This window comes from Nesoenas mayeri, assembly GCF_963082525.1.
Source record: "Nesoenas mayeri genome assembly, chromosome: 3".
NCBI lineage: Eukaryota > Metazoa > Chordata > Aves > Columbiformes > Columbidae > Nesoenas > Nesoenas mayeri.
The window spans coordinates 103442408-103464636 of NC_137544.1; the positions used below are offsets into that span (position 1 = coordinate 103442408).

Sequence of the window (22229 nt, forward strand, 5' to 3'; positions counted from 1 at the left end):
TGTGCTATCAGTGCCCAATTACGGGGGCTGGCACTGCCTTTGGTATTGAACTCTGCTCACAGCCTTGGGACTAGCATCCCAGCAGGTCACTCGGCGAAAGGGCATCTTTAGACCTCTCAGCGCAGACTATTGCTGGCTCTCCAGCTCCTGTTCCACATGCCCTGTGGGAAACCTGGCTTGTAGCAGACCCCACATGTTTGTTGCCCTGGGATTGTCCAGGAAGCCCATGTGATGGCCAAGGAGGTATGCAGGAGCCTGTGAGTAGGTACCTACTGCCTTCTGAGATGCCTTTGGGCACCTCAGGCACCTGCCCAGGGCTGAAAGAGACAGTCCGGGACCTACCTGAGCAGCATCCTCTTGCAGAGGTGGCCATACATCTAGCGTGCACCACCCACATGCACTGGGACATAGGACAGACCTCCCCAGGTCCACCGTCCTTCGCAGAGGCAGAGGGACAAGCTCATTTTTAGCAGGGAACAGCCATGCCCTGACTTGCGCCATCACCTCAGTTCAGTCTGGGAAGTCTGGATGCTGATGCTCCAGCTCAGCATGGACCAGCGTTCGGTTTCGATGTGCCACTTTCATTGCCAGCAAGAGACAGGTGCCTAAACACGGGAGAACTGTCATCTGTGTTAGAGTAACTCCCAAGGGACCGAGCACCGTGGCAGGTTTTGGGCAAGGCATCGTACAAACATGGAACAGAAGGCACATCGCGTGCGAGCATGGGTTTGAATGAAGCACACATGCATGAAGCAGCTGTATGGGTGCACCACGCTCCTGCGTGTGCTGTGCGATATGTGCATCAAGTCTGGAAGAAAATCATTATCTACTCTTTCAGTTTGCTTGTTTTGGAATTTGCTCCAATTTCTGTAAAACAAATCAAATCACCTAAAAAAAACCACTAAACCAAAAAAACTACACCAACCAAAAAGACTCCCTCTAACTGCAGCCTGTTGGGTCATCTCACCCAGCCTCAAGTCTTCTCGTAAACAACAAGCATAATGACAGCCACCAAGCTTCTCCAAGCATCTCTGCACATTTGTAATATGTAACGCAGTGTATGAAATCTATATCTCCGTATAATTAGGAGTACTCAGAGCTGTGACTCAGACGTTCCAGCATGCTTTCTTCTTGTCGTTGGTGTGCGAAATGTAACTTTACTCATTTTTTCCAATGACTTTGGACTTTAAAAACAGTAATTAGCAAAGTCAGCTTGTTATCAGCTCCTGTAGGTAACCTGTCCTCACGCCAGTGAGCATTTTAGTCACAGGCAAAGCTTTGGCAATCATTTCCCAAGGCTTGCGTTTGTCCAGAGGATCAAGGCAGACAATTGAGAAAAAGAGATCCTAAACCAGCAAGCCCTCACACATATCTTCATTTTAAGCATTTGAACATTGAAGTAGCTCCAGACTGCATCTTTATATAGTGCGGTAAATAGCAGACAAGACATGAAATAAAAATTTAGAAGCATCATTTTCTCATTTCTCTTTCTAGTTATGGCTATGCAGGCATCGACAGATGCAAAGTGAAAATACTGTCCTCGCTAACGATGCATTGCCTGCTGTGCTTTTATGGTGGCTTTCATCTGCACAGCTCACCAAGTGTTTTATCACCACATACTGCTGCATCTGCAGCTAGATAGAGGCTGAATGGCAACCTGTTCTTTACCACTGCTCATGGGCATTCAGCCTACGAAACCTTTCACGTGGTGTTACGGAGCCTGTGTTTCGTGAGGGGCAGAGGAAGATGCTGTTTCCTCTAGCACACTGGTGGTCCCTGTATTTTCTCCCTTGGTGGGACAGACTGGTTGCAAGACCTTAGCAAAGGAAGCTGAAAGATCAGCATCCCCTCAAAATCCATGGTACAACTCTAGTCCAGCCAGCCTTCATGGGTGAGCCAACACTGACAGTATTGGGACTGGCAGGCATAGGAGCAGAAAAATGCTCCAGAGAAATACTGAACTCCATGACATCTTAATACGAAAAATTAAAGTGGAAAGAACAACTTTTCTTGAATAATTCGGGTGACTACTCATAAGTAGATTGCGCTTGTCTGCCATTTGTTATGGTGAAGCGCCGACGCACACAGAAGGATAACAGCACTATCCAAGACCCACCTACAGCCAGAGGTTTCTCTGGGAGGGAAAGCATACGTGGGAGCGAGGGAGCAAACAGGATCAAGTCCCCCAGTTGGGCTGGAGCTGAAAAATTGGGGTGTATTTAATCTGCTTGGTCTAACTACTCTCCTCAGCACAGGCAGGATGAGTCTCAAGAAGTTCAAGGGTTTGTGAACCTCTCTAGGTAATTTTGGGTTCAGACAGTTCAGAAAATGAGTTCACAAACCCTTTTTTCTTGTAGTTTAAAGTGATTTCGCCCCACAAGAGAGACTGATGACATTTAACCCACATGTTTTCCAGGCTAAAGGGAGGCCTTTGCTCTGCGGCCACACCTGGAGAAAGCTGTTGCCTGCATCAGGGAGCATCTCCAGTGCACGCCTGGGTTTCAGCATGACCGAAGTCAATGGGATGTCCATGGAGTGGAAGTAAACGTGTCCCTGAACTGGACCTTGCTGGGAGGCAGAGGACATTTCTGCCTTCCTCCCTTCCCTCCTCCACCAAGGTAAGCCAGTGCAAGCATCATGCAGGTGGCACAAGCTGCATGTGCTTTGCCCCTGCAACCTCTCCTTCTGCCTCCAAAATCTTACTTGCACATTCTTGCTCTGTTTTCCTCATTCTTCCCATTCCCCATGAGGTTTTTTTTCACCCAATTGTGTCACTTTATGCTACCAACACTCTGCTGGGTTGCGCTTTTTTGTGACAATTGGGGAATGTGAATTTTGCAGGCTCAGTCCAACTCAGTCAGCTGTGTGCATGCAGAATGGCTGGCCATGGATGTATAGACATTTTTACGCTTTAGCAACGGAGGCATTCACACATAAAGATGCAAATTCAACAAAGCAAAAGTACAAAAGAAACTAGGGGTGAAGTTCAGCTCATCTAGCTTCAGCTACCCAAGAACTGGGCATGCAAACTACATGGTTATCTACATCACTAGCAAGAGCCAGAGAACCTCCAAGAAGTCATTCTTTCTAGATAGGCTGTTAAAATGAATCACCTTCTGGAGGTGTTTACTTCCTTTCATGGAGTGCAGGAGGAGACTAAACAATTATATCAGGCTAGACATGTAAGGTTAATTAGGAGGGAGGCAGCTCAGTGTGACTAGCCCAGTGCCAGGGTGGGAGGTGGCATCACAGGGTCTGCAACTGGGACCTTTTTGCTGGCTCCCTGGGTGAAACTCAGCCAAATTAGCCATCTCTCCCGACAGCAGTGGCTCTGGAGATTTCTTTTGATCATGCTTCCTTAAAATTGACTACTGTTTCATCACACCAGAAACCCCCCCGGTATATAAATGTCTACGGTTTGTTGGAAAAGTATGGAAAGCCACTGATAGCAAGTTCTGATAAAGCACCAAATACTCACTTAAGCTAAATGTTATACTTCATGCAAAATGTGGCAAATAATATTTTACTGGTCAGTAAAAGTCACAGAGTTTTAACTGCTCGAATCAAGCAAGGCAGAGACAGGAGAAGGCCCTGGAGAAATGGAGGACATGGGCTGGATGGGGTGTGGGAAACACGCTGCAGCAAGCACCTGCTGAGCAGCTCAGAAAGGCCCTGGAATGGGCCAGGACAGCTCAAGTGTCTGTCCGTGAGCACTGGCAGGGTGTATGGTGGCACACAGCGTGGCTCTCGCCTGCCCTGTACGAATGCCTGCAGGCTTTCCCCTCCGTCACATCCATGGCAGACCCAGGCAGGATTCTGGCAAGTCTAATTTCAGCTCAGCTGAGCATCCCATGGATAGACAGGTCATGAGAGGGAATACTACAAAGTCCCTTTGTCCTCGAGTGCAGGGGATAATAATCCCAGCATGGATCAGCTGAGCCTGGTGGGGACTGACAAGCCCCTGCAAAGCCTCCCCTCAGACCCATTGTCAGAGCAAGTTTACACATGACACCCTGCCCTAAAGACCCCTCTGCCTCTCCTTCTCATGAGGGTATCTCATTCAAATCCTGCCAGCTGGAGCATTACCAGATTAAAGCCATCAATTCAATGTCAGAATGTGTCAATTACTTAAAAGGGTGTGCGGAGGGCAAAGCAAGTTGTGGGTGCTGGAGCAGGGAGAGTCAGGGGCTGAGAGGCAAATCCCAGATGCACATGCATGCACACACATGTGCACAGCCCTCTTGGCACACCAGAAAGGGTCTCCCCATAGGAGGCCATTTGCAAGGTGCACAGTGAGTAGCCCCATCTCTCTTTGCTTGACCACCTGACTTCAGCCAGCTCACCTCCATCCCATGGGATGCAGGGCTGTTGCCACCCCAGCCACCAAACAGGTGCCATTTTAACCAGAGGAAATCCCACTACGCCTCTTGCTGAAGCAGGGGTCGGTCCTCACGCCTGCGGGCAGCATCCAAAGCAGATGACAGGCACAGCGCTGGCAACAGCCGCAGTGGAAAAGAGTTGTCAAACACTACTCAGGAAGGCTTGCACTTGACAAATATTTGTCGAGCTGACTGTAACCCGCCTGGTTCATGCTCCTGAATGCAGAGAAACTGTTGGAAAGTGTTTAAATCCTCCCTAATATAGCTAGCCTGTTTTCCTCCCCTGGCACAGCTGCAGAAAGCTGCAATCCTGGGCCACCTCCTCACCCTAGCTGAGCTGCTCGCAGCATGGAATGCAGCAAGGAGTAGGCTGTTACATGGTGGTGACCACTTTGGGATTTTATTCCCATGTTCTCCCTTGTATTGATCCTCATCTTTGCAGGTCAGAGCCAAAGGCATCAGCAGATGCAACACCAGTGGAGTAGGGGAGCAGCCTCGCTGCAGCCGGGCAAGGAGAGCAGAGCCTCGAGCTGTGTGCATGGGGCTTCCAGCAGGTATGGCAGGGTGACACGCACACCAGTGCGCAGCCACAAAGGCAGCTGGGCCAGGATGTTTGGGAGAGAGGTGCTTAATGGCAGGACGCACTCTGGGACTGATGGAGAAGGAAATACCCAGGCTCCTGAGCCAGCCGAGGGCAGAACGAAGAAGGAAGTATTGAAAATAAAAGCCAAGCTGCTGCGACATTTTCATGCTTGGCTTCTGACATCCTCTCTCTCTTGTACACTTGACTTCCTTGCTTATTTTTATCAGATGAAGCTGATGGTCGCTGCTACGGTAACCCTGTGTGGTTACAGCTCTGGCAGTGAACAAGCGTGCAGTGCATGTTTCCTTTGTGGCTTCCCTCCCCGCTCTGCCTTCCCACCCCTCAGGGCTCTCAGAAATAGCGTGCTTGACTTTTGTTATGCCTCAGTTGTGAATGCTGCCTGTTCCGATGGGCAGGGGCTGAAGCCTCCAGGCTCTGCTCGCTTGGCCCACCAGCCACTAATGTGTCTCCCTCTCTTCTTGTCCTATCCTTGCTGTCTTTGGTGGGCACAGTACAGGTCACTGACCCCAAGGCCAGGGCTAGGTGTTTTTTTGTTTTAATGTGGAGAAAGCACAAAACAGCTCTCCCAGGACTGATAATGTGGGGTGTGGGACAAACCTCTTCATTGACGGAATAAAGTCTGATTTGGAACAACAACAATACTTACCTTGCCTTGAGCCCACTCCTTCCCCTTTTAGAGGCACTATGCAGAAAGTGGGACCAGAGAATAAAGGCTGGTGGTCTCTCCTACACTGTGGAGACTAGTTCATCTCCCAGGGCTTCCCTATTTCAGGTAGTGCTGACCCACGTCTCCTGGAGTGGTACCAGGGCCTCATCAGTGGATTTACCAGTGTTCCAGTCTCAAAGTCATTTCTCTTGGTGGCATTTCATCAGCAAGGGTTATGGCTCATTGTACTTGAAGAAATTTTCATGCTTTCAATCCTTCCCCAGCTATTCTGCCCCCAGTTCTGGCACTCAGACTGCATCAGGGTATTACAAGCAGCTACCTCTGGCTTTCAGCTTGTGCTGTGGCCGTCGGTGCAGCATGACAAAGCTGAGCCCCACTCGCCTCTTCCTCCACGTGAACTTCCCCTGAGCAAATGTTCGGAGCTGCAGAAGGAGACAGGCACCCCCTGGTATGTCCTGGTTGCACATCCAGTCCTTCAGGCATGAAACCATGGGGCCACAAAGGACCTTCAGCAGCACAGCCCCCTGCTATCACACCTTACAACCTCAACCCCATCCTCCTCCCCTTTCTGCCATGAGCTACCAGCCGCCCACGGGGACCCTCCTTGTTTCACAGCAGCTCTCATTTTCTCCAACTCTGCCCATCAACACGTTCACACACAGCACTGCCACCAGTCTTAGGTGAAGCATATTTCCCCGAACTCAGTTCCCCTCCTAGGTGTTGAGCCTGAAATCTCTTCGCCTCTTAAAAACAACACTCGCAAACACTAATTTTTTCTATGACCCATTTGCTCCTACTTTAGCACAGCTGCTTTCCAGCCAGGCTTGCACAGCCTTTTCTGACGCTGGATGATAGCTGTAGCTGCAGAAAAAAACCCTACCTTTTAAACCAAAGTGGCTGAAAAGCCAACACCACTGTGCTGTTGACACTGCTGGCCTCTGGCAAGGCCTGGCAGAGCTGCAGCTGGGGAGATGCCCCACACCTCCCCACACAGCCCTTCTGCTGCTGGGAACCCTGGTGGGCTTCACCCTGCCCACGCCTACCTGGGCAAAGAACCCCCAAATGGGTCACAGCAGTATCTACCTGCCTTGGCCCTTTCATTCCACCTTCTCACCAGGAGACCCTGAAACACAGCAGCAATGACCTTGCAGCAAGTCGGGTAGCTGTGTTCCCACAACATGCTCCCAGAATTGCAAATTCATTTACACACAGCACACGTGTCGACCAGCTGCACAGACATCAGACCGATGCACAATTAAACTTTGTGGTGCTTCTGTCAGGTCCAGCTCTTTGCTTTCCTTAAACTGTTCCTTTTCCATCTAAACATAAGCAAAAAGGCATCATCTGAACCATGACATACCCAGAGCTTTTCTCCTCAAACAAGGATGTAGGGATGGTAATTGTTCTTGTTTATATAGAGATACTTGGTGCCCAGGATTGCTTTCGGAGAACTCAGAACACATGCATTACAGGCCATCGCTTTTCACATCCCTCATTTCCTTTTGGGTGACTATGCTAGTGGTTGTGGGGTTTTGTTTTGACTGTGCTTCAAAGGATAACAAAGCAGATCAATATCACAGGGATGAAAGTGGGAAGAGGTGCCCAGCTTATCCTCACACAGCAGCTGGAAGACAACACTGGTTTTCCTGTTGCTCACAGTGACGAGGAGCCTGGTTACATCAGAGCAGGACTTTGACACACACTGAGCAGATGTGTCCAAGTGACAGCTGCTCCCCATGGACAGCACTGATGCTGAATTATCTTTGCAGTCCTGCAGAGCAATGATTTTGCCTAGCTGCACCCAAACTTAGGCAAAGCCAGATGCCAAAAGTCTATCTGCGCAGTGTGTTTCAAGTGACAGTGTGCTTCAATGAAGCCAAACAGAAGTGAATATGCACCAAAACCAAACCAAATATTTGAGAGAGTGAACAGTCTGAACTAAGCAGGGCAGAGCTTATTGTGTCATCAATTGCAACTACACAGCAAAGCTCTGAGGAGGACAAACACCTCAAGTCTAAATGAGATCCAGAAGACAAAACATTGCTCTACGTACAATGAAAGGTCCTCATGCCACCCATTACATTCTTGGGATGACTCAGGGTCACCCATTCAGCAGCAAGCCCATTGTATTTTGCTGATGCAAGTTCCAGTTTGACGGTAACAGCTGGAGCTGAAGACCAGAAAAGAGCCCCCATCCCACCATCGCTCTCCTGCCAGCACTGCTCCAGGCTGACACAAAGCAGACCTCCAGGCAGAGTGAGCCCAGCCCTTCTGGTCCAGCCCCCAAAGAGTAGGATGCATCAGGACACAAAGTGAGTGGCTTCATTCTGACATGAGCCTGAAAAACCTGTTCGTGCAAAGCACATGGAAGTAGCAGACAATCTCAATTCATTTGCAGTTTCCCTAACCAGTGCTGTAATTTAATCAGAAACCTTCAGAGCAGGACTAAGCATCTTCACTGATTTCAGACCAGCAATTCTTGGAAGTGCTGCAGCAGCTTCTACAAGGAAAGTAATTCCATGCCTAAGGAAGGGAAGAAGAAACCAAAGCACCTTAGCTGGAGGCTGACTAAAGAAAAGGAGAAGCAAGCTTTAGCAGTGCATTTGCGTTTCTGTGGCATAGAACATCCATCCATCCACAAGGGTTGAGCACAATACAATTAGTCTTTAACTGTGGGGCTCACACTGAGCATGCACTTAGTTCAAGCATTAAATCTGAGAGTCATTAGTTGGTGTATTTAAGCCAGTCTCATGTAAACATAATGCTCTAGCCTCAGCCCAGCTTGTTTGCATAGGTAAGATTAGACTCTGCTACTTGCCAAATCACAGGAACTTCTCTCTATGTATCTGAAAGATAGAGGTATTCTAGGGCATTTGCTTCTTATCACCTGGTTTTAGTGGAAAATTTAATCCCACTAAGTACACAATTTGAATTACTGAATCCTGGCATGGTCAGATTTCTAAACCCAGGACACTGCCTTGGTACCAAACAAGTTCAGAATCCCACTTGGAAGTGCAATTTCCTTCAGGTCTTCCTCAGACAGCGCTGCAAGCTGTAGCACACAGCCATCTGTATGTGACAAGGCACAAATCACTGCTCAAGAAGAGGTGACCTCTAGACCCAGAACAGCCAAAGCAGACAACCCCAGGTAGCTCAGCTGATACCAGAACAGCACACAGCTGTATCTTCACACTAGCTGCTTGGGGCAGGGTCAGTACACACACAGGTAATGCATTAGTACTGAGCTGCAGCCTCGGCTCTCCATGACTTCATGCTCTTTAAGGTGAGGTAAGGGTTAGACATAGATTACAGATAAGACACTATAGATATAAACACAATTTTCAGGACCACATAAGCTGGAGCACCACTTTGCTGCAGCCTTTCCCACAGCAATAAGCAACTGTAGGAAGATGGAAGGCAAAGATGCTGCCCCCCACTTTAAGTTTTGACTCACAACTCCACAGGGCATGCTCTGAAGTCAGCTACATGCATGAAACAAGTGCCACCAGGTTCACAGAACAGCCTCAGCTGATACGCAGTGTCTCTTCACATCTTTGCATTAACCTTGCAAGTCAACATACCTCAGACCTGAAACAAAGACAGGCCGTTATCTGGAAGACTGACCATCCCAACCCACTCTGGCAGTAAGAACAACGCCAGTATGTTTGGAAAGCATTTTCAAACTTTATTTACAACTGTCACAGTGACAAAAATGTAGTTTGAAAAAAATGCTAGCTTCTCCCTGAGGCTCAAAAAAGAATTACAGAAATATATAATGTATATCATACAACAGGAGGAGTTTTACTGGAGTGCTTTGTTCTTTAGATATGTTCAACAACAAATAGAAATATACACAATACTTCCAAAAAAAAGATGCAGACAGAAGTATGCAAGTCTTCAGGGCAGACAGCAGGTCTGAAGTCCAAGGATTGCCATCTCATTGCTGCCCACATGGTACTATCTTTGATACACAGCTTTGACTTGGTGGTACAGATGGTGGAGACCAATAGACAGTAACACTTAGAAATAAGACAGCTGGCTGGTATGCAGGTGTACAAGCTCATTCCAGTAAGACAGCAAGACTAGAACAAGTGTTACAGATACAACAGCTGAATCCATCACTAGAGAAAATGGTATCACCACATCATGAGCATTTGGTGATGAACGATCCACCAAGACAGGCAGGGAGTGTGTATAACTGGGTCTGCATTGCTGGACCAGAGACCAGCCACAGTGTATGAACACTGAATTCTCTCCTTTGTGCTAACTCGTCTCCAAACTCCTGTCTAAATCAGTTATACAGAGCTGATAAATTATTGCCATTATGTTTAAACACAAGCAAGACAAGACTAAAACAATCCTGCCAATATGTTAAAAGCAGTTCCCAACCCCCACCAGCGTTTAACTACTCATGAGGTATTAAAAATACAAATACACACATCAAATAGGTTTTAAAAATGGAACCAGTTATAAGCAAAGGGGGGGTGGCATTGGGATTATGAAAGTTTGGTTAAGGCCTTGACATTTCCTTTTCTCTTCCATGACCCCAGATTTGGTTTAGGTGGTAACTTCACATCCTATCCCAAGACAAACTGGTTCCCAAGCTGGTCCCCAAAGCTATGAAGATCATCATTTTCCAGGAAAGCAGTGGGTTACCCTGTCTGGCAGCAGACCGGCCTCCTCCCCAAACACAGACAGATGACTTCTCCTTGGAGCAGGATATGGTGAAGAGGACGCAACCACAGACTTTGCAAGCCAGTCTGCACTTCATTGAACACCCATGAATGTTCCACCCTTGCTATGAAACAGAAATGCATCTTATCTCAGGACACCGAGGCTAATTCTCTCTCAACAGACCCCTCCTGCAAACTGCACCCCCCCACCCTGCTGATGATCCACCCTAGATCTGACATTTCATCTTTGGATTACTTCCAGGTCTGGCAGTACTCCCCACCATGCACACCCCTACCAGCCTGTCTTGCAGTGCCAGGGCTCTGAGAAGGCCCTGCAGTGCAAAGCTGGAGAAGATCCTCCACCCCAGCCCTCTTGAGCCCATTCACCAGCAAGCTGAATACATGAAACCCTACAGCCTTAAGGGCACCAAGGCAAGGAGGCATATTGCCCACTCTCTAGCTTTGGGCACTGTATAAAGATGAGACCAATCACAGCAGCCTCAGCAAACGGGAGAGAAAAATCCAAAGTGTTCAAACCTGCATGAGCTCTTACTGCAGACAGAAGCATCTTTACATCTGATGATGTAAAACACTAACCACCTGCAAGATAAACTAGGGCCATGCAGCAGAGATGACAAGCAGCAGCCTAACATTATCCTGCAAATACAGCTGTTCAGCATTGAAGAGTCTAAAGGCAAACAGAAGGGGAGAAAACAGCTTTGGGAAAAGTGGCTGGAAAACAGGCTCAACAGCAAGAGCAAGAAACCCAACTACTCCTACAGATGCTTGTGTTACCCTAGGAGATGCCAAACCAGGGAGAACTACAGGCTCCTCATCAGCAGAGCATCTAGCCATGCTTCCCTATGGACATCCTTCCACCCCCAACACACAAAATGGAAGCTGCAAGAAAGGCAAATCTGAGAGATGACGCCTCTGTTCTCACGCTTTTAGCCAGAGGCAGTTCCTGGCAAACACTGCCGGCTCCAGCCTTCCTCCTCCTCCCCGAGCTCCCCCCTCCAGCAGTCCTCGAGTGGTCACCCTCTGCCATGTGCTTGGAATTTCACTGCTGCCTCCGCCTCGGAAAAAACACAGATAGCGATCTCAAGAACAGCAAACATTTCTCTGCCTTACTTCCTTCCTTCCTCAGGAGGTCTGGTGACACCGAGGGCTTCAGTTCTCAATATAGAGAATACAAAAAAACTAAGATCTCGCAGGTGCAAAATTGAACTTGTCTTTTTTTTTTGTAAAAAGACTTTCAAAAGAAGTGTGGTTCTTCCTTCAGAAGGGTGCGGTCCCTTGTCTTTCCTCAGATACCATTTATTGTTCCTTGTTGTCCTTCTTTGCATCTTCACAGTTTTCTTCCTCCTCTTCCTCCTCCTCCTGCACAAGGAACTCTTCAGGCGGCCATCTCAGCTCACCGCTTTCCACATCCCCCTCTGTCGGCTCCACCACAATGGAGGGTAGGCGGTCCTTCAGCTTACAGTAGCGGTCGAAGTCCGAAGGATCAGGAAAGATCTGAAAGAGCCAAGGAACAGTCTGTGAGAGGGTGTGCGTTCAAGCAGTCTTAGCCAAAAACCCAACTCTCAGGACACTCGGGTCTTCAGGGCAGACTAGTCTGGATACAGAGTAAACCACTGAGTGATGGGAAGACTCCTGAACTTGTACTGAAGCTTCTCTAATCTCTGACTGTTGGAAATATGTGCTGCCCAAGAGGCTTCCAAAGCACACGCTTGCTTGGATAGTGCTCAGCAAACAAGCATCTGCCCTTTTGGATATTTATCCAAATGCCTCACCCCTACCACCAACCACTGCTTTTGTATTAATGTTCATGAGATTGCACACTGAGCTATCTCCATCAGAGAATCTGAGATCTCATTTCCTGCTGCTGGTTAAGCTGCACCCAAGAACAGGCTTGTGCTCCAGGTTCTACAGCTAGAGGGGAAAGGGGACATGTGACAACCCAGTGCGAGAGCAGCCCAGATCCTTGCAGCAAGGGCCTGTGGCTGGCATCGCTCCAGAGACACAGCACCAGACCAAAAGAGAAGTTCAACTGCATTCCAGAGATAGCTTTGGCCATGTTCTGCATGCTACGACCACCATACATCAGGATTGAAACTCTGCAGGAGGGCACTCATTTTGTGGAAGGGTTGGAGACCAGACCATATTTCTTAGTGCAAGAGGTACCTGTGGCATAGCCAGCAACTACATACCCTGATGCAAGGAATACAAGGACCCTCTGACCTCCAGCCCCCCAGGCAGCACAGAGCAATACCTTCCCTCTCATCCATAGCTTGCCACATGGGTGCATGTGCTCTTGCACTGCAGCAGCACCAGGGTCCAAATGGGCTGGCAGTGCCATTGAGACGCACACTCTGATCCTGCTAGGAATTGCAGCAAAGACACAGGCAGAGGAAAAACTGCCAGTGCAGTGTTAGCAGGAGGTTTGCACAACTGAATCACATTGTGAACAGATGAGGTTGCTGTTACTTATAGGGATGCCCTACTAGGGGAACAGCTTCAAAGCTCAGCTTATCCAGAGGAGAACTGCTGGGCGACAAGAACCAGTTGCCACATCAGATCCCTTCATTGGTAATCAAAAGATTAAACAATTGCCACCTGTTTATTTCAAGCAATCTTACCAGAGTGCCCATTTCACACTACAGTTGTATTTAAACACCCTGAAGAGGATAACCACAAAATGCATTTTCCTCTGCATGTTGTAGATGAGGAGTCAGGGACTGTGCTTTCCTTTGACTACTAGCTGCACTCAAGTGAGCCGTCAGAGCATCCTTGCACAAAACAGCACTGCCAGCCCCAGACAGGCAAATTGCTCATGGCTTGAGAGAGCAAGATCTCATCTGATTTGATCTCTGTGGTTCCAGTGACAAAAGCAGGTTCCCCATCCAGGAAGCCTGAGCATTAACCACAGAGCATCATACTCCCCATGCCAATCATGCAGGTACCCACAACCTTGGGAAGCCCTGGCCCAAACCCCAAAGTGAAACATCATCCTATCAACTTGTTCTTCAGCTGAGCAAGTATTAACCACATCATTACCTCCTTGTCAATATTCAGTCTTATACTGTTCAGCCACATTTCTCCCTCACATCCAAAGCTTTGCGGCAACCAGGTTACCAACCTGAGAAAGTCACCAGGTTGCTACTTAATGCAAAGTCAGACAAGGTAATTTTGGGTCCTCTGGCAAGCAACTCACTGTGAAGGTAACACACAACAGGAGGGAGCTTTGCAGACAGACACCTGGTCCTGGGGACAGAGGTGCAGAAGCCCAGCTCCCACTACAATATCCACCATCCCTGTGCTTTTCAAGAGCACAGGAATGAGGTCTTTGAATGCAGGCACATTAACAGGGGCGCTGCAGTGTAAGCTACATGCTATTAGTTACTCCAGGTACAAGTCAGACAGTAACTGTTTCTTAGAGCTTTGTGGCTTCTACTTGGCCAACCAAAGGCCGTTTCAGACACATGGTGCATTACTGGAAGTATACTCAGTGGCTCTTAAGCATCAACTTGTTATCTAAACTCAGGATAGGAAAAAAAAAAAATACCCTTGACATTACATGGTTTAGAAGGTTGCAATGGAAAAAGAAGTGTGGTTCAGGAGGTTACATAAGCTGATAATGTCATTAAAACAGCCTCCTGGACAAGAAAAATACAAGTATAATAATTAAGCTAACCTTTGCCTGCTATCATTTTAAGCACATTAGGTCAAATTGGAGCAATTTCTTTGAAAATAGCCTGCCAGATTTTTTTTCCAGAAATTAAGTGGTAGTCATTTCCTTACAAACAAATGTCCTCAATATATGGTGTGCAGCTTTTCTAATTAAAAAAATCTAGCACAATCTTATCTCAAACAGCTGCAGGACAGGCCGAACCCAAGAAGGTCAGAATTTTTTCCACTAAGTCATGCTTTTTAATCATCAAGGCAGCATGAAGCGAGATGTTGCAACTGCACTTTCAAGGGGTGTGGACAGTCAATGGAAAAAATACACAAAGGCAGGTTTCCTCACATGTGACAAGCAGGGCAACGCGACAGGCCAAGCACAGGGACCAAAGGGAAAAGGGTTTCAGATTAAGACTCCATTTGTGTATCTGGGGAAGTGGGGTGGGAAACTTACCCCAACCAGCCTCCACACCCACTCCAAAATAAGCCCTTTATAAAAAAAGATAAGCAAGCACCAACTTTCTGCTGTCCCACAGCAGTAGTGCCACGCTGTATTTGTTGGTCCTGTATGCCAAACCTGGTCCCACTTCAGATTTAGAGAATGGGAAGAAAACCCACCCTACTCTGAAACTTGCAGCAAGGTCCCCATGGGGGGAATGCAGCAGCTCAGCTCTGACCTGCAAGCTCAGCACCCTTTTGCACAGCAGCCAGGTCAGCTTGTCTAGCAAAACCTGCCTGTGACCCCTTCTGCTCCTCTTACCCAGCTCAGGCATGTGGAGGGAAGACTTTGCACACCCCCACCGCCCACAGAGCACAGAAGCAATGGGTTAACATCTTCCTCACATTTATCAGAGGGAGCCACCTTGCACACGGCTGAAGCTGATGCTCATTTCTGGCTGATCTGGTCACCCAATGGGGGACAAATAACAACCAAGTAGTTGTTTGTCAAGAGTAGCTAACAGCAAGTTTAGCAGCAATTCAGAGGTATCTTCCCCTCACTTGCATGATACAGCACAAGGAGCTGCAACTGCTTCTGCAGAGTCTCCCATCTGCAGCTGAGCCACAGAGGGATACTGAATCATTTCAGGTGGAAGAGATCCTCAGGATCAGAGTCCAACCATAACCTAACTCTAGCACTAAACCATGTCCCTGAGAACCTTGTCTAAATGCCTTTTAAACACCTGCAGGGATGGTGACTCAATCACTTCCCTGGGCAGCCCGTTCCAGCACCTGACAACCCCTTCAGTGAAGATTTTTTTCCCTAATATCCAATTTAAACCTCCCAACACCTTCAGAGCCCAGAGAGGACACCACTGTTGCTTCTTACACTACTCAACACAGCTTCTCACTCACAGCCAGACTAGTTTCCACAGGCCTCTCCAGATCATGTTTTGGGAACTGCTCTCCTTATGCATTGATCCAAATACAGAAAAATTGACCAAACTCTTGCCTCGCAGCTGGAAAGAGCAGTGAAAACCAAAACTTGAAAGCTTGAAATTATTTTGGAAAGATCATGTTTGCCTCTGCTTTGGATGATCTAGCTCCACTACCCTTGAATGAAGTCTTGGCAACAAGAACGGAAAGTTTTCATTGCCCTAGGGAGACTCATACCCTCTCAGCATTCACAGGGATGGAGAAACAGCAAAGGCAGGAGAGATGTCAGACAGTTAAGAGGATTAGCTCAGAGCTACCATAATCCAAGTGACACTTGTAAATCCAAAACAACTTCCACATGCGTACTCCATACCAACAGCCATAGTTAAAATGCCTGTCTCCCCTCCCATGGGGCTGAAAACTATTTCAATTGTATTACAGGGACACTAAGGTTATGAGGTCTTTCCAAATTAAGTTACTGTTTGAGGGGGAATGCTTTGCTTCATTGTCGGAATACCATACAAGCCTGAAAAGTCCGCACTGAGAGGCATACCAATTCAGGTACAGGATACACTCCTGATGCACACACATCACTCTTCCCCACCCAGTACCAAAAAGCTAAGTTCTGTGCCTCCTCAGCAATAGCAAGTCAGTATTCCAAATCCCAAATTGGCGCTTAAGTTCTTAAAATAAAACTTTACTGCCATTGAGCAGCATGGCAAACGCATTTCAGGAAATTTTAAGTCATCTCTCAGTGTCCTCTTTGGAAGAATTTTTCAGCTATAAGAAGCAGTGCTAATACATACATTTACTCATACAGTAGTGGCTTGAAACAGAGCTCCATCTAGTACGCGCACAGCAGCGTGTGACTGAGGTCTATGAACAGTGACAACTACCCTGTCACAGACAGATTGCACTATCTTGGGGGACAGTGGCTGTGAAACTTCATACATCAAAACAATTTTCCATCAGAGTAACAGGGCATCAAGTAAGGAGGAAAAAACATGCACCGAGATGTTCTGATTAGCAGCTGTCTTCAGTTTGCATTTCAGTGGAACACTTTTTTACGTAGCATAGCTGCAAACTTGATTAGTTTGGGCTCTGTTTATTCCATATCCTGTTTCTGCCTTCATTTAAGGTCCCAGACCCTGGAATACATATTGACTCAGCCTACTAATCTTGTCTAGTAACCATGCCTTGGATGTGCTATGTGAACAAGTTATCCCAAACGCACTACCACCAACTTTTTAAACCCAGCGTTAAGATCTTCTGCAGTAGCAAGCACCAGCTCTAATCCAGGACTTCCGTGTACAAATCAAGGCTGCACAGACATGAAGCACCTTACAAGCAAATCAGACAACCATAGAGCAAACTCAATTTCCACCTTTTGCCATCAGCCCCTGGGTCAGTAAGGCCTTGGTCCCTCAGTTTAGATGAGGAGATGCAGCCCAAACCCCTCAGCCCTGAGCATCACAGCTCCCCAGAAAAGTCAGTGCTTCACGGGTGCTGGTGAAGAGGTGTTGCATTCACCAAAAATTATTTCCCCAACAAGACAGACAACCCAAAGCTTATGCCACAGACACTGGATGGAGCATTAAGCCTATTTACTTAGATTCAGTCAGTCTGACGTGATTCACAGCTATCTGTGCCTGTGATTAACCTATACAGATCCCAGCATGATGCGATCATGACTTAAAGAACTCAAGCTCTCCATGGCAACCAAGCCTCAGCTGATGGCATGAGACAAGCTGAGCCTCCACATGCCCATCTCCTAAAAGGAAGCCCAAGGTCCCGCAGGACCAGTGAGACAGCCAGGTAGACGGTCTGCAGCAAAGTAGCACATTCAACTCCGGACACAGCAATTACTCAAAATGAACACTTTGGGCATCAAAAGTGTTTTCAGTTGTGCTCAGACCCTGCTCCACTTCCAGGAATCAAGACAGGATTTCAGGTCAAGACACTGTTTTGACAAGAGCTCCTCAAAATTATTAATTCAGCCACAGTTTCAGTAGCATCGTTTGTGCTGCGGTGAAATAGCATTAGAGGACAAGCTGGCGGAGTGCTGATGAGGCTTTTCAGAGAACGGCTGTATCTAGAGGCTGGAAAACAGCAAATAGTACATTAGCTCTGACTGGCAGTGAAAAAGGCCTGGCTTGCCGGAGATTGCCAGGCAGGAAGCACATGAAGCCCTCCACATGCACATCTGTTTGTGGCAAGGGCATCTTGAGCCATCAGCTGCATTTCAACAAGTTTTTTGTTTAGTAAGTCCCATGGGAATTATGGGACATCTATTAAGGATCCAGAAATAGCTCTTCACTGCAGGCACAAGACCCTGCATGACATCATCTCTTCAGCTGCATCTTCTGTTTTGTCTATGCCACCCTGCTCTGAGACTCATGCCCTGATTTCACCATTCACTTCTGCTCAGGCCCTTTAAATCTGTTTGCTGAACCATCTTCAGGGAACTCAAGAGAGCAGCTTTACATCTCAAATACAGTTATAAAACTGCTTTACACATAAAGGCTTTGAAATCAGCACATGAACTTACAAGCATTTTGCGTGTTAACTGGAAAAAGGTATTTCTATGCTGAGAAAGCACATTTTGCAAGTAAAACTGTACAAATTAGTAAGCCTATACAGGCGACCCAGTTATCACCAATATATGATGTTTGCAGTCTGAGTTTTCACATCAGTGCTTAAAGAGCAATGACAGCCAGCCCATCAAAGGCCAGGGAGCTTCACTAAGGGGGGTGCACACCTTCAGCTGATGTCTAGACAGACACTGCAGAGCATAAGCAGAGGAAAGGGGGTGGAGGAGGTAGAAGTAAAAAGTCAAGTTCCCTCCATAACCAGCAAGACAGACAGAAGCCCTGAAGTTCAGTGAACTCCACAGGACAGAGGAGTCAGATTGCTGAAGTTTATGTTCTGTATGAGTTTGTTTCCCCAGTTTACTTCCAAGTAAAGGCAAAAATACTTTGAAGCAGTACTGTTGGTAGGACAAGTCTGTCTGCAGTGGGTAATGACTGATGTCCTTCACAGTTCCAGCAAAGCTGCTGTGCCACCTCCTCTGGTCCAGGCAGTTTCATGTCTGCACAGGGTGGCAGAAGCAGCCCCCAGGCTCATAGTTAGGATCATGTGGACCAACTCCCAGGCAGTCCCTGCTCTACACAGCCCAAAGAGGAACATTTGGAACTTCATTTTGCAGTCATCTCAGCAGTAAAATAAATACAAGTTCTACTAATAGAACAAGAGAAACTTCTGAAACTAAAAGCTTGCCCCTCCCAGTTCTGGCTCCACTTTAATTTTTTTGCCTCTCAGAGCCAGCCAAGGGCTGTTACACTCACATCACGAGTGCCCAACTCTGCAGATGAGTGGAGGAAGATGTTGCAGCTTAGAACAACAAGCCTCAGTGTAGGGGCAGTCATGCTCCATTAGCTCTGGCTGGTTTTAAGTTATTGCACTACAGCCTTCAGACTAGCATACGATTTTCCATGTACCAAACTCTCTCCATCAGCAAGATGAAGCACAAAACGCCAAAGTCTGAGGCAGAACAAAGAGCTCACGGTGCTACTTGCATCAGGTTTGTCCTTGCTGTTGTAAATTGACTTTTCAACCCTTTAAGGATGCTTTCAACTTACCCTGATTTACACTGTGACATTCTCAGCCTAGCAGCCAGAGGAGGAAGGCTGGAGCCTGCTCCCCAATCCTCTTTACACTAACCTGATTTAGAGGCACACCTCCTACACAGCCCACACACCACCAGTGCCCCACCGGGATCTTCCATTTCAATATCTCAACCCTTTCTGACATCAGTCTGGCTTACACAAAGTACCAGGAGGCAGTTCCCAGCCCTTGCAGGCATTTGAGACAAGTCATCTATGACTAGACCACTACAGAGGAGAGATCCAGGATGCATAAGCCCTGCATAGATATGAGTCGTCAGTATTTATAACACACGCCTTCAGGTTCAGATGATCCACTCAAAAGTAAACAGGCCTGTTCCCCAGTTGGCTCAAGCAGACTTATCAAGGTCACTGGCACTTGGGGAAAAACCTTGCTGAAACAATCATTAGAACAAGCAGGGCACCTATATTCTGCCTCTCACCGGAAAATTTGGACAGGCAGATAGAGGCATCTGACCTGACTGGATTAAGCCTCCTCATATGGTGACCCATAACGACAACTGAACATCCCACACAGGTTAGTTTGATTGCTTCAGGTTTATAACCATTCTCATTGCTGTACACTCCCCTCTATGGGAATGAGAGGCAACGTGCCTTCCACTAACTCAAGCACTGAAGCACAGCACAGTTATTTCCACACACAGAGGCAATCAACCAAACAACTTGTACTACCCAGATCCAGAATTCTGACCAAAAAAAGCAAAGCATCCCCTTTTCCTCCCATGTCTTTGGCTTCTGCTGGAAGCCTCAGCTGTGGCCTGAAGTTCAGCTGATTTCATGCTTCAGTGCACTGTTATTGCCTTGTAGCTCATTTTTCAGATGTAAATATGCAAGCAAACAACAGCACAACTCATTTGAATGCACACTTAGAGCAATTGCCTCTTCGCAGGTTGTGTAACATCTGCAAAGGAAGAACCTTGCATTGGGATCTACCACTGAGAGTGATGCACAGACCAGACACAAGCCATCTGCATGTACTCAGCACCTATGTCAGATCCCATCAACAAGTCTTCTGGAAGAGCAGGAAAACACAGATCTAGTAGGCTAAGACGCTCAACTCACCCTTTGATTAACTATAAGCTAGGAAACAAAAGGGTTATCAAGACTAAAGGATTAAGGCTCAAGCTAGTTTCTAAGACCACCTGCTCACCTCATTAATCTAGAGGTAAATTACATTGTGCACAACTTTCAGAATGAATGCAGCTCATGCCTTCAGGTACTGGTATCTCCACTGACACTTCAAGGCTTCTTTAGGCTGACCCTGGCCTGACTGAATCTCACTGTTAACCCTCTCAAAGGAAAAAACAAGAAACAGATGGAAAAAATGGAAGTGCCATATAAACATATCCCCCCAGACTAGGCAGATCATTTGCATGCTACACTACAAAGAGACCCCGGGGGCCTCTCAGCTCAGTGAGTGGGGAAAATTCTTTCACTGACCTCTCCACCTCCCACTTGAGCCCCTGCAAATGCTGAATGAGTGAGGTCTTCATCAGTTCAGAAACAACCAAATCCTTTCCCAATCTGGTCCAATACCGAGTGATATTTTAGTCAACTGGCTCCTGCCAAACAAGCATTCCAGCCTGTTGACTAGTTCTCACTACAGTAAGACCTGCTATTAGGTCAGGTTCTGGAAAGGAATATTAGACCAGGTTTGCAGTCCAGCCCAGGCAATTCCATAGGGGATTACTGCCTAAGCAGCCAACAAAGCACTTACCTGATACGACAGGCCATCCTTGCGGGGGCTTAGCCCAATCTCATCCATAGCTGGGGTGTTCATCATCACTTCAGTCATTTCAGCTGATCTCAGATAATCAGAGCTAGAAACAAAAGACAGCATTCAAATCAGCCGAGAGGCTCCAGAAAGACAGAGCAAGAGTTAAGCAGCACCGGGCAAGAAGTGCAGGCAGAGGAGGCTGCAGGCAGTCTATTTCTGGTGCCTTCCTTCCTGCCTCCCTCGGAAGAGGGTGGAAAAAGCTGGTAACGGGCAGCTCAGCCCCTGCCCCCGGGAGCAACTCCCCGACTGTCTCCCCAAGAGCACGGCTCAAGAACACCCCGGGAGGCTGGAGCGGCAGCGGGTCACTGCTAACTCCGCTCCCTCCAGCGCTGCCCCCTAAGGGGGGAAAGTAAAAAAGCACAGTAAATAAGTGCAAGCGCTGGGTTTTTGTTGTTTTTTTTCTTTAAGCTAGTGTGCTTTAGCTCCTGCTGACTTATTTTACAACCTCAGGGACTTCCACACCAGCGGAGCGCACGACGCCAATTCCACCGCTGTTTTTACAGCCTTAATGGCATTTCCAGCTAGAGAAAGTGAAGCGAATTCCCACAGTTCGCAGTTTCTCTATTGCGGATCATCCCGCTACGGGCCCGGCGTGCGCACCGCCACTAACCAGCCTCTTCTCCCTCCCTTTCGGAAAAGCACGTCCCAGGGCTTCACGCCACCGCGCCGCATCGCCTCCCCCCGGGGCACACGCCGCCGCGGCCGGGGGGCGGCTGAAACCTCAGCAGACGCGCCGGGGCTCCGCTTCAAGCCCCCCCACGGCCACGGCAGCTGCCCTCCAGGGCAGAGCTCCCCCCGCCCGCGGCTACGATTTCCCACCCCACTCTCCACCCAAGGCGAGAAGCGCCCACTCACCAGGGCAGGGGACACAGCACAGACATGAAGTCCCGGCGGAGGCTGCCCCGCGCCCTCGGGAGTGGCGGGAGAGGCACCAGGCGCTGCCCCGCAAGCAGAGCGGCTGAGCGGCACCGGAGGACGCTGCGGGACGATGCGCGCGCCGATAGAACCCGACCTCGCTGTTGCCGCTGCCGCCCTTCTGAGCCCGGCCAGCGCCGCCGTGCCACCTTAAATGGCCCCGGGGGGCGGGGCCCGTCCCGCGTCCCTGCCCCCCTGTTTGACGTCACCTTTTTCATGAATGGCTTCGGCGCGCGCCGCCTATGGAGAAGGGGGTGGGGGAGAAGGGAGGGAGGGAGCAAAGTGGGGAAGGGGGGGGGCGGCGTTCTGTGATTTCGCGGTCGCAGGGTCTTGCGAGGGGGGCGCGGTGGCGCGCCCGGCCCGGCTCGGCTCGGCTCGGCTCGGTTCGGTTCGGTTCGGTTCAGCTCGACCCGGCCTCTCATGTCCCCGAGGGTTCATTATTTTTCACCCCAGCTGTGCGGCCCGAGGTGGAGTGC

The 22229-nt window shown here is 48.4% G+C and overlaps 1 protein-coding gene across 1 annotated transcript; it reads right to left on the bottom strand.

Moving 5' to 3' along the window:
- Nucleotides 1-9334: 9334 nt before the first annotated feature.
- LBH (LBH regulator of WNT signaling pathway) lies at nt 9335-21864 on the bottom strand. Its single transcript, XM_080342322.1, has 3 exons — nt 21694-21864; nt 20779-20881; nt 9335-11838 (listed from the first exon to the last, which is right to left on the bottom strand). The coding sequence occupies exons 1-3, from the start codon at nt 21717-21719 to the stop codon at nt 11641-11643; spliced, it is 327 nt and encodes a 108-aa protein (XP_080198448.1). The 5' UTR covers nt 21720-21864; the 3' UTR covers nt 9335-11640.
- Between the last annotated feature and the right edge of the window lie 365 nt (nt 21865-22229).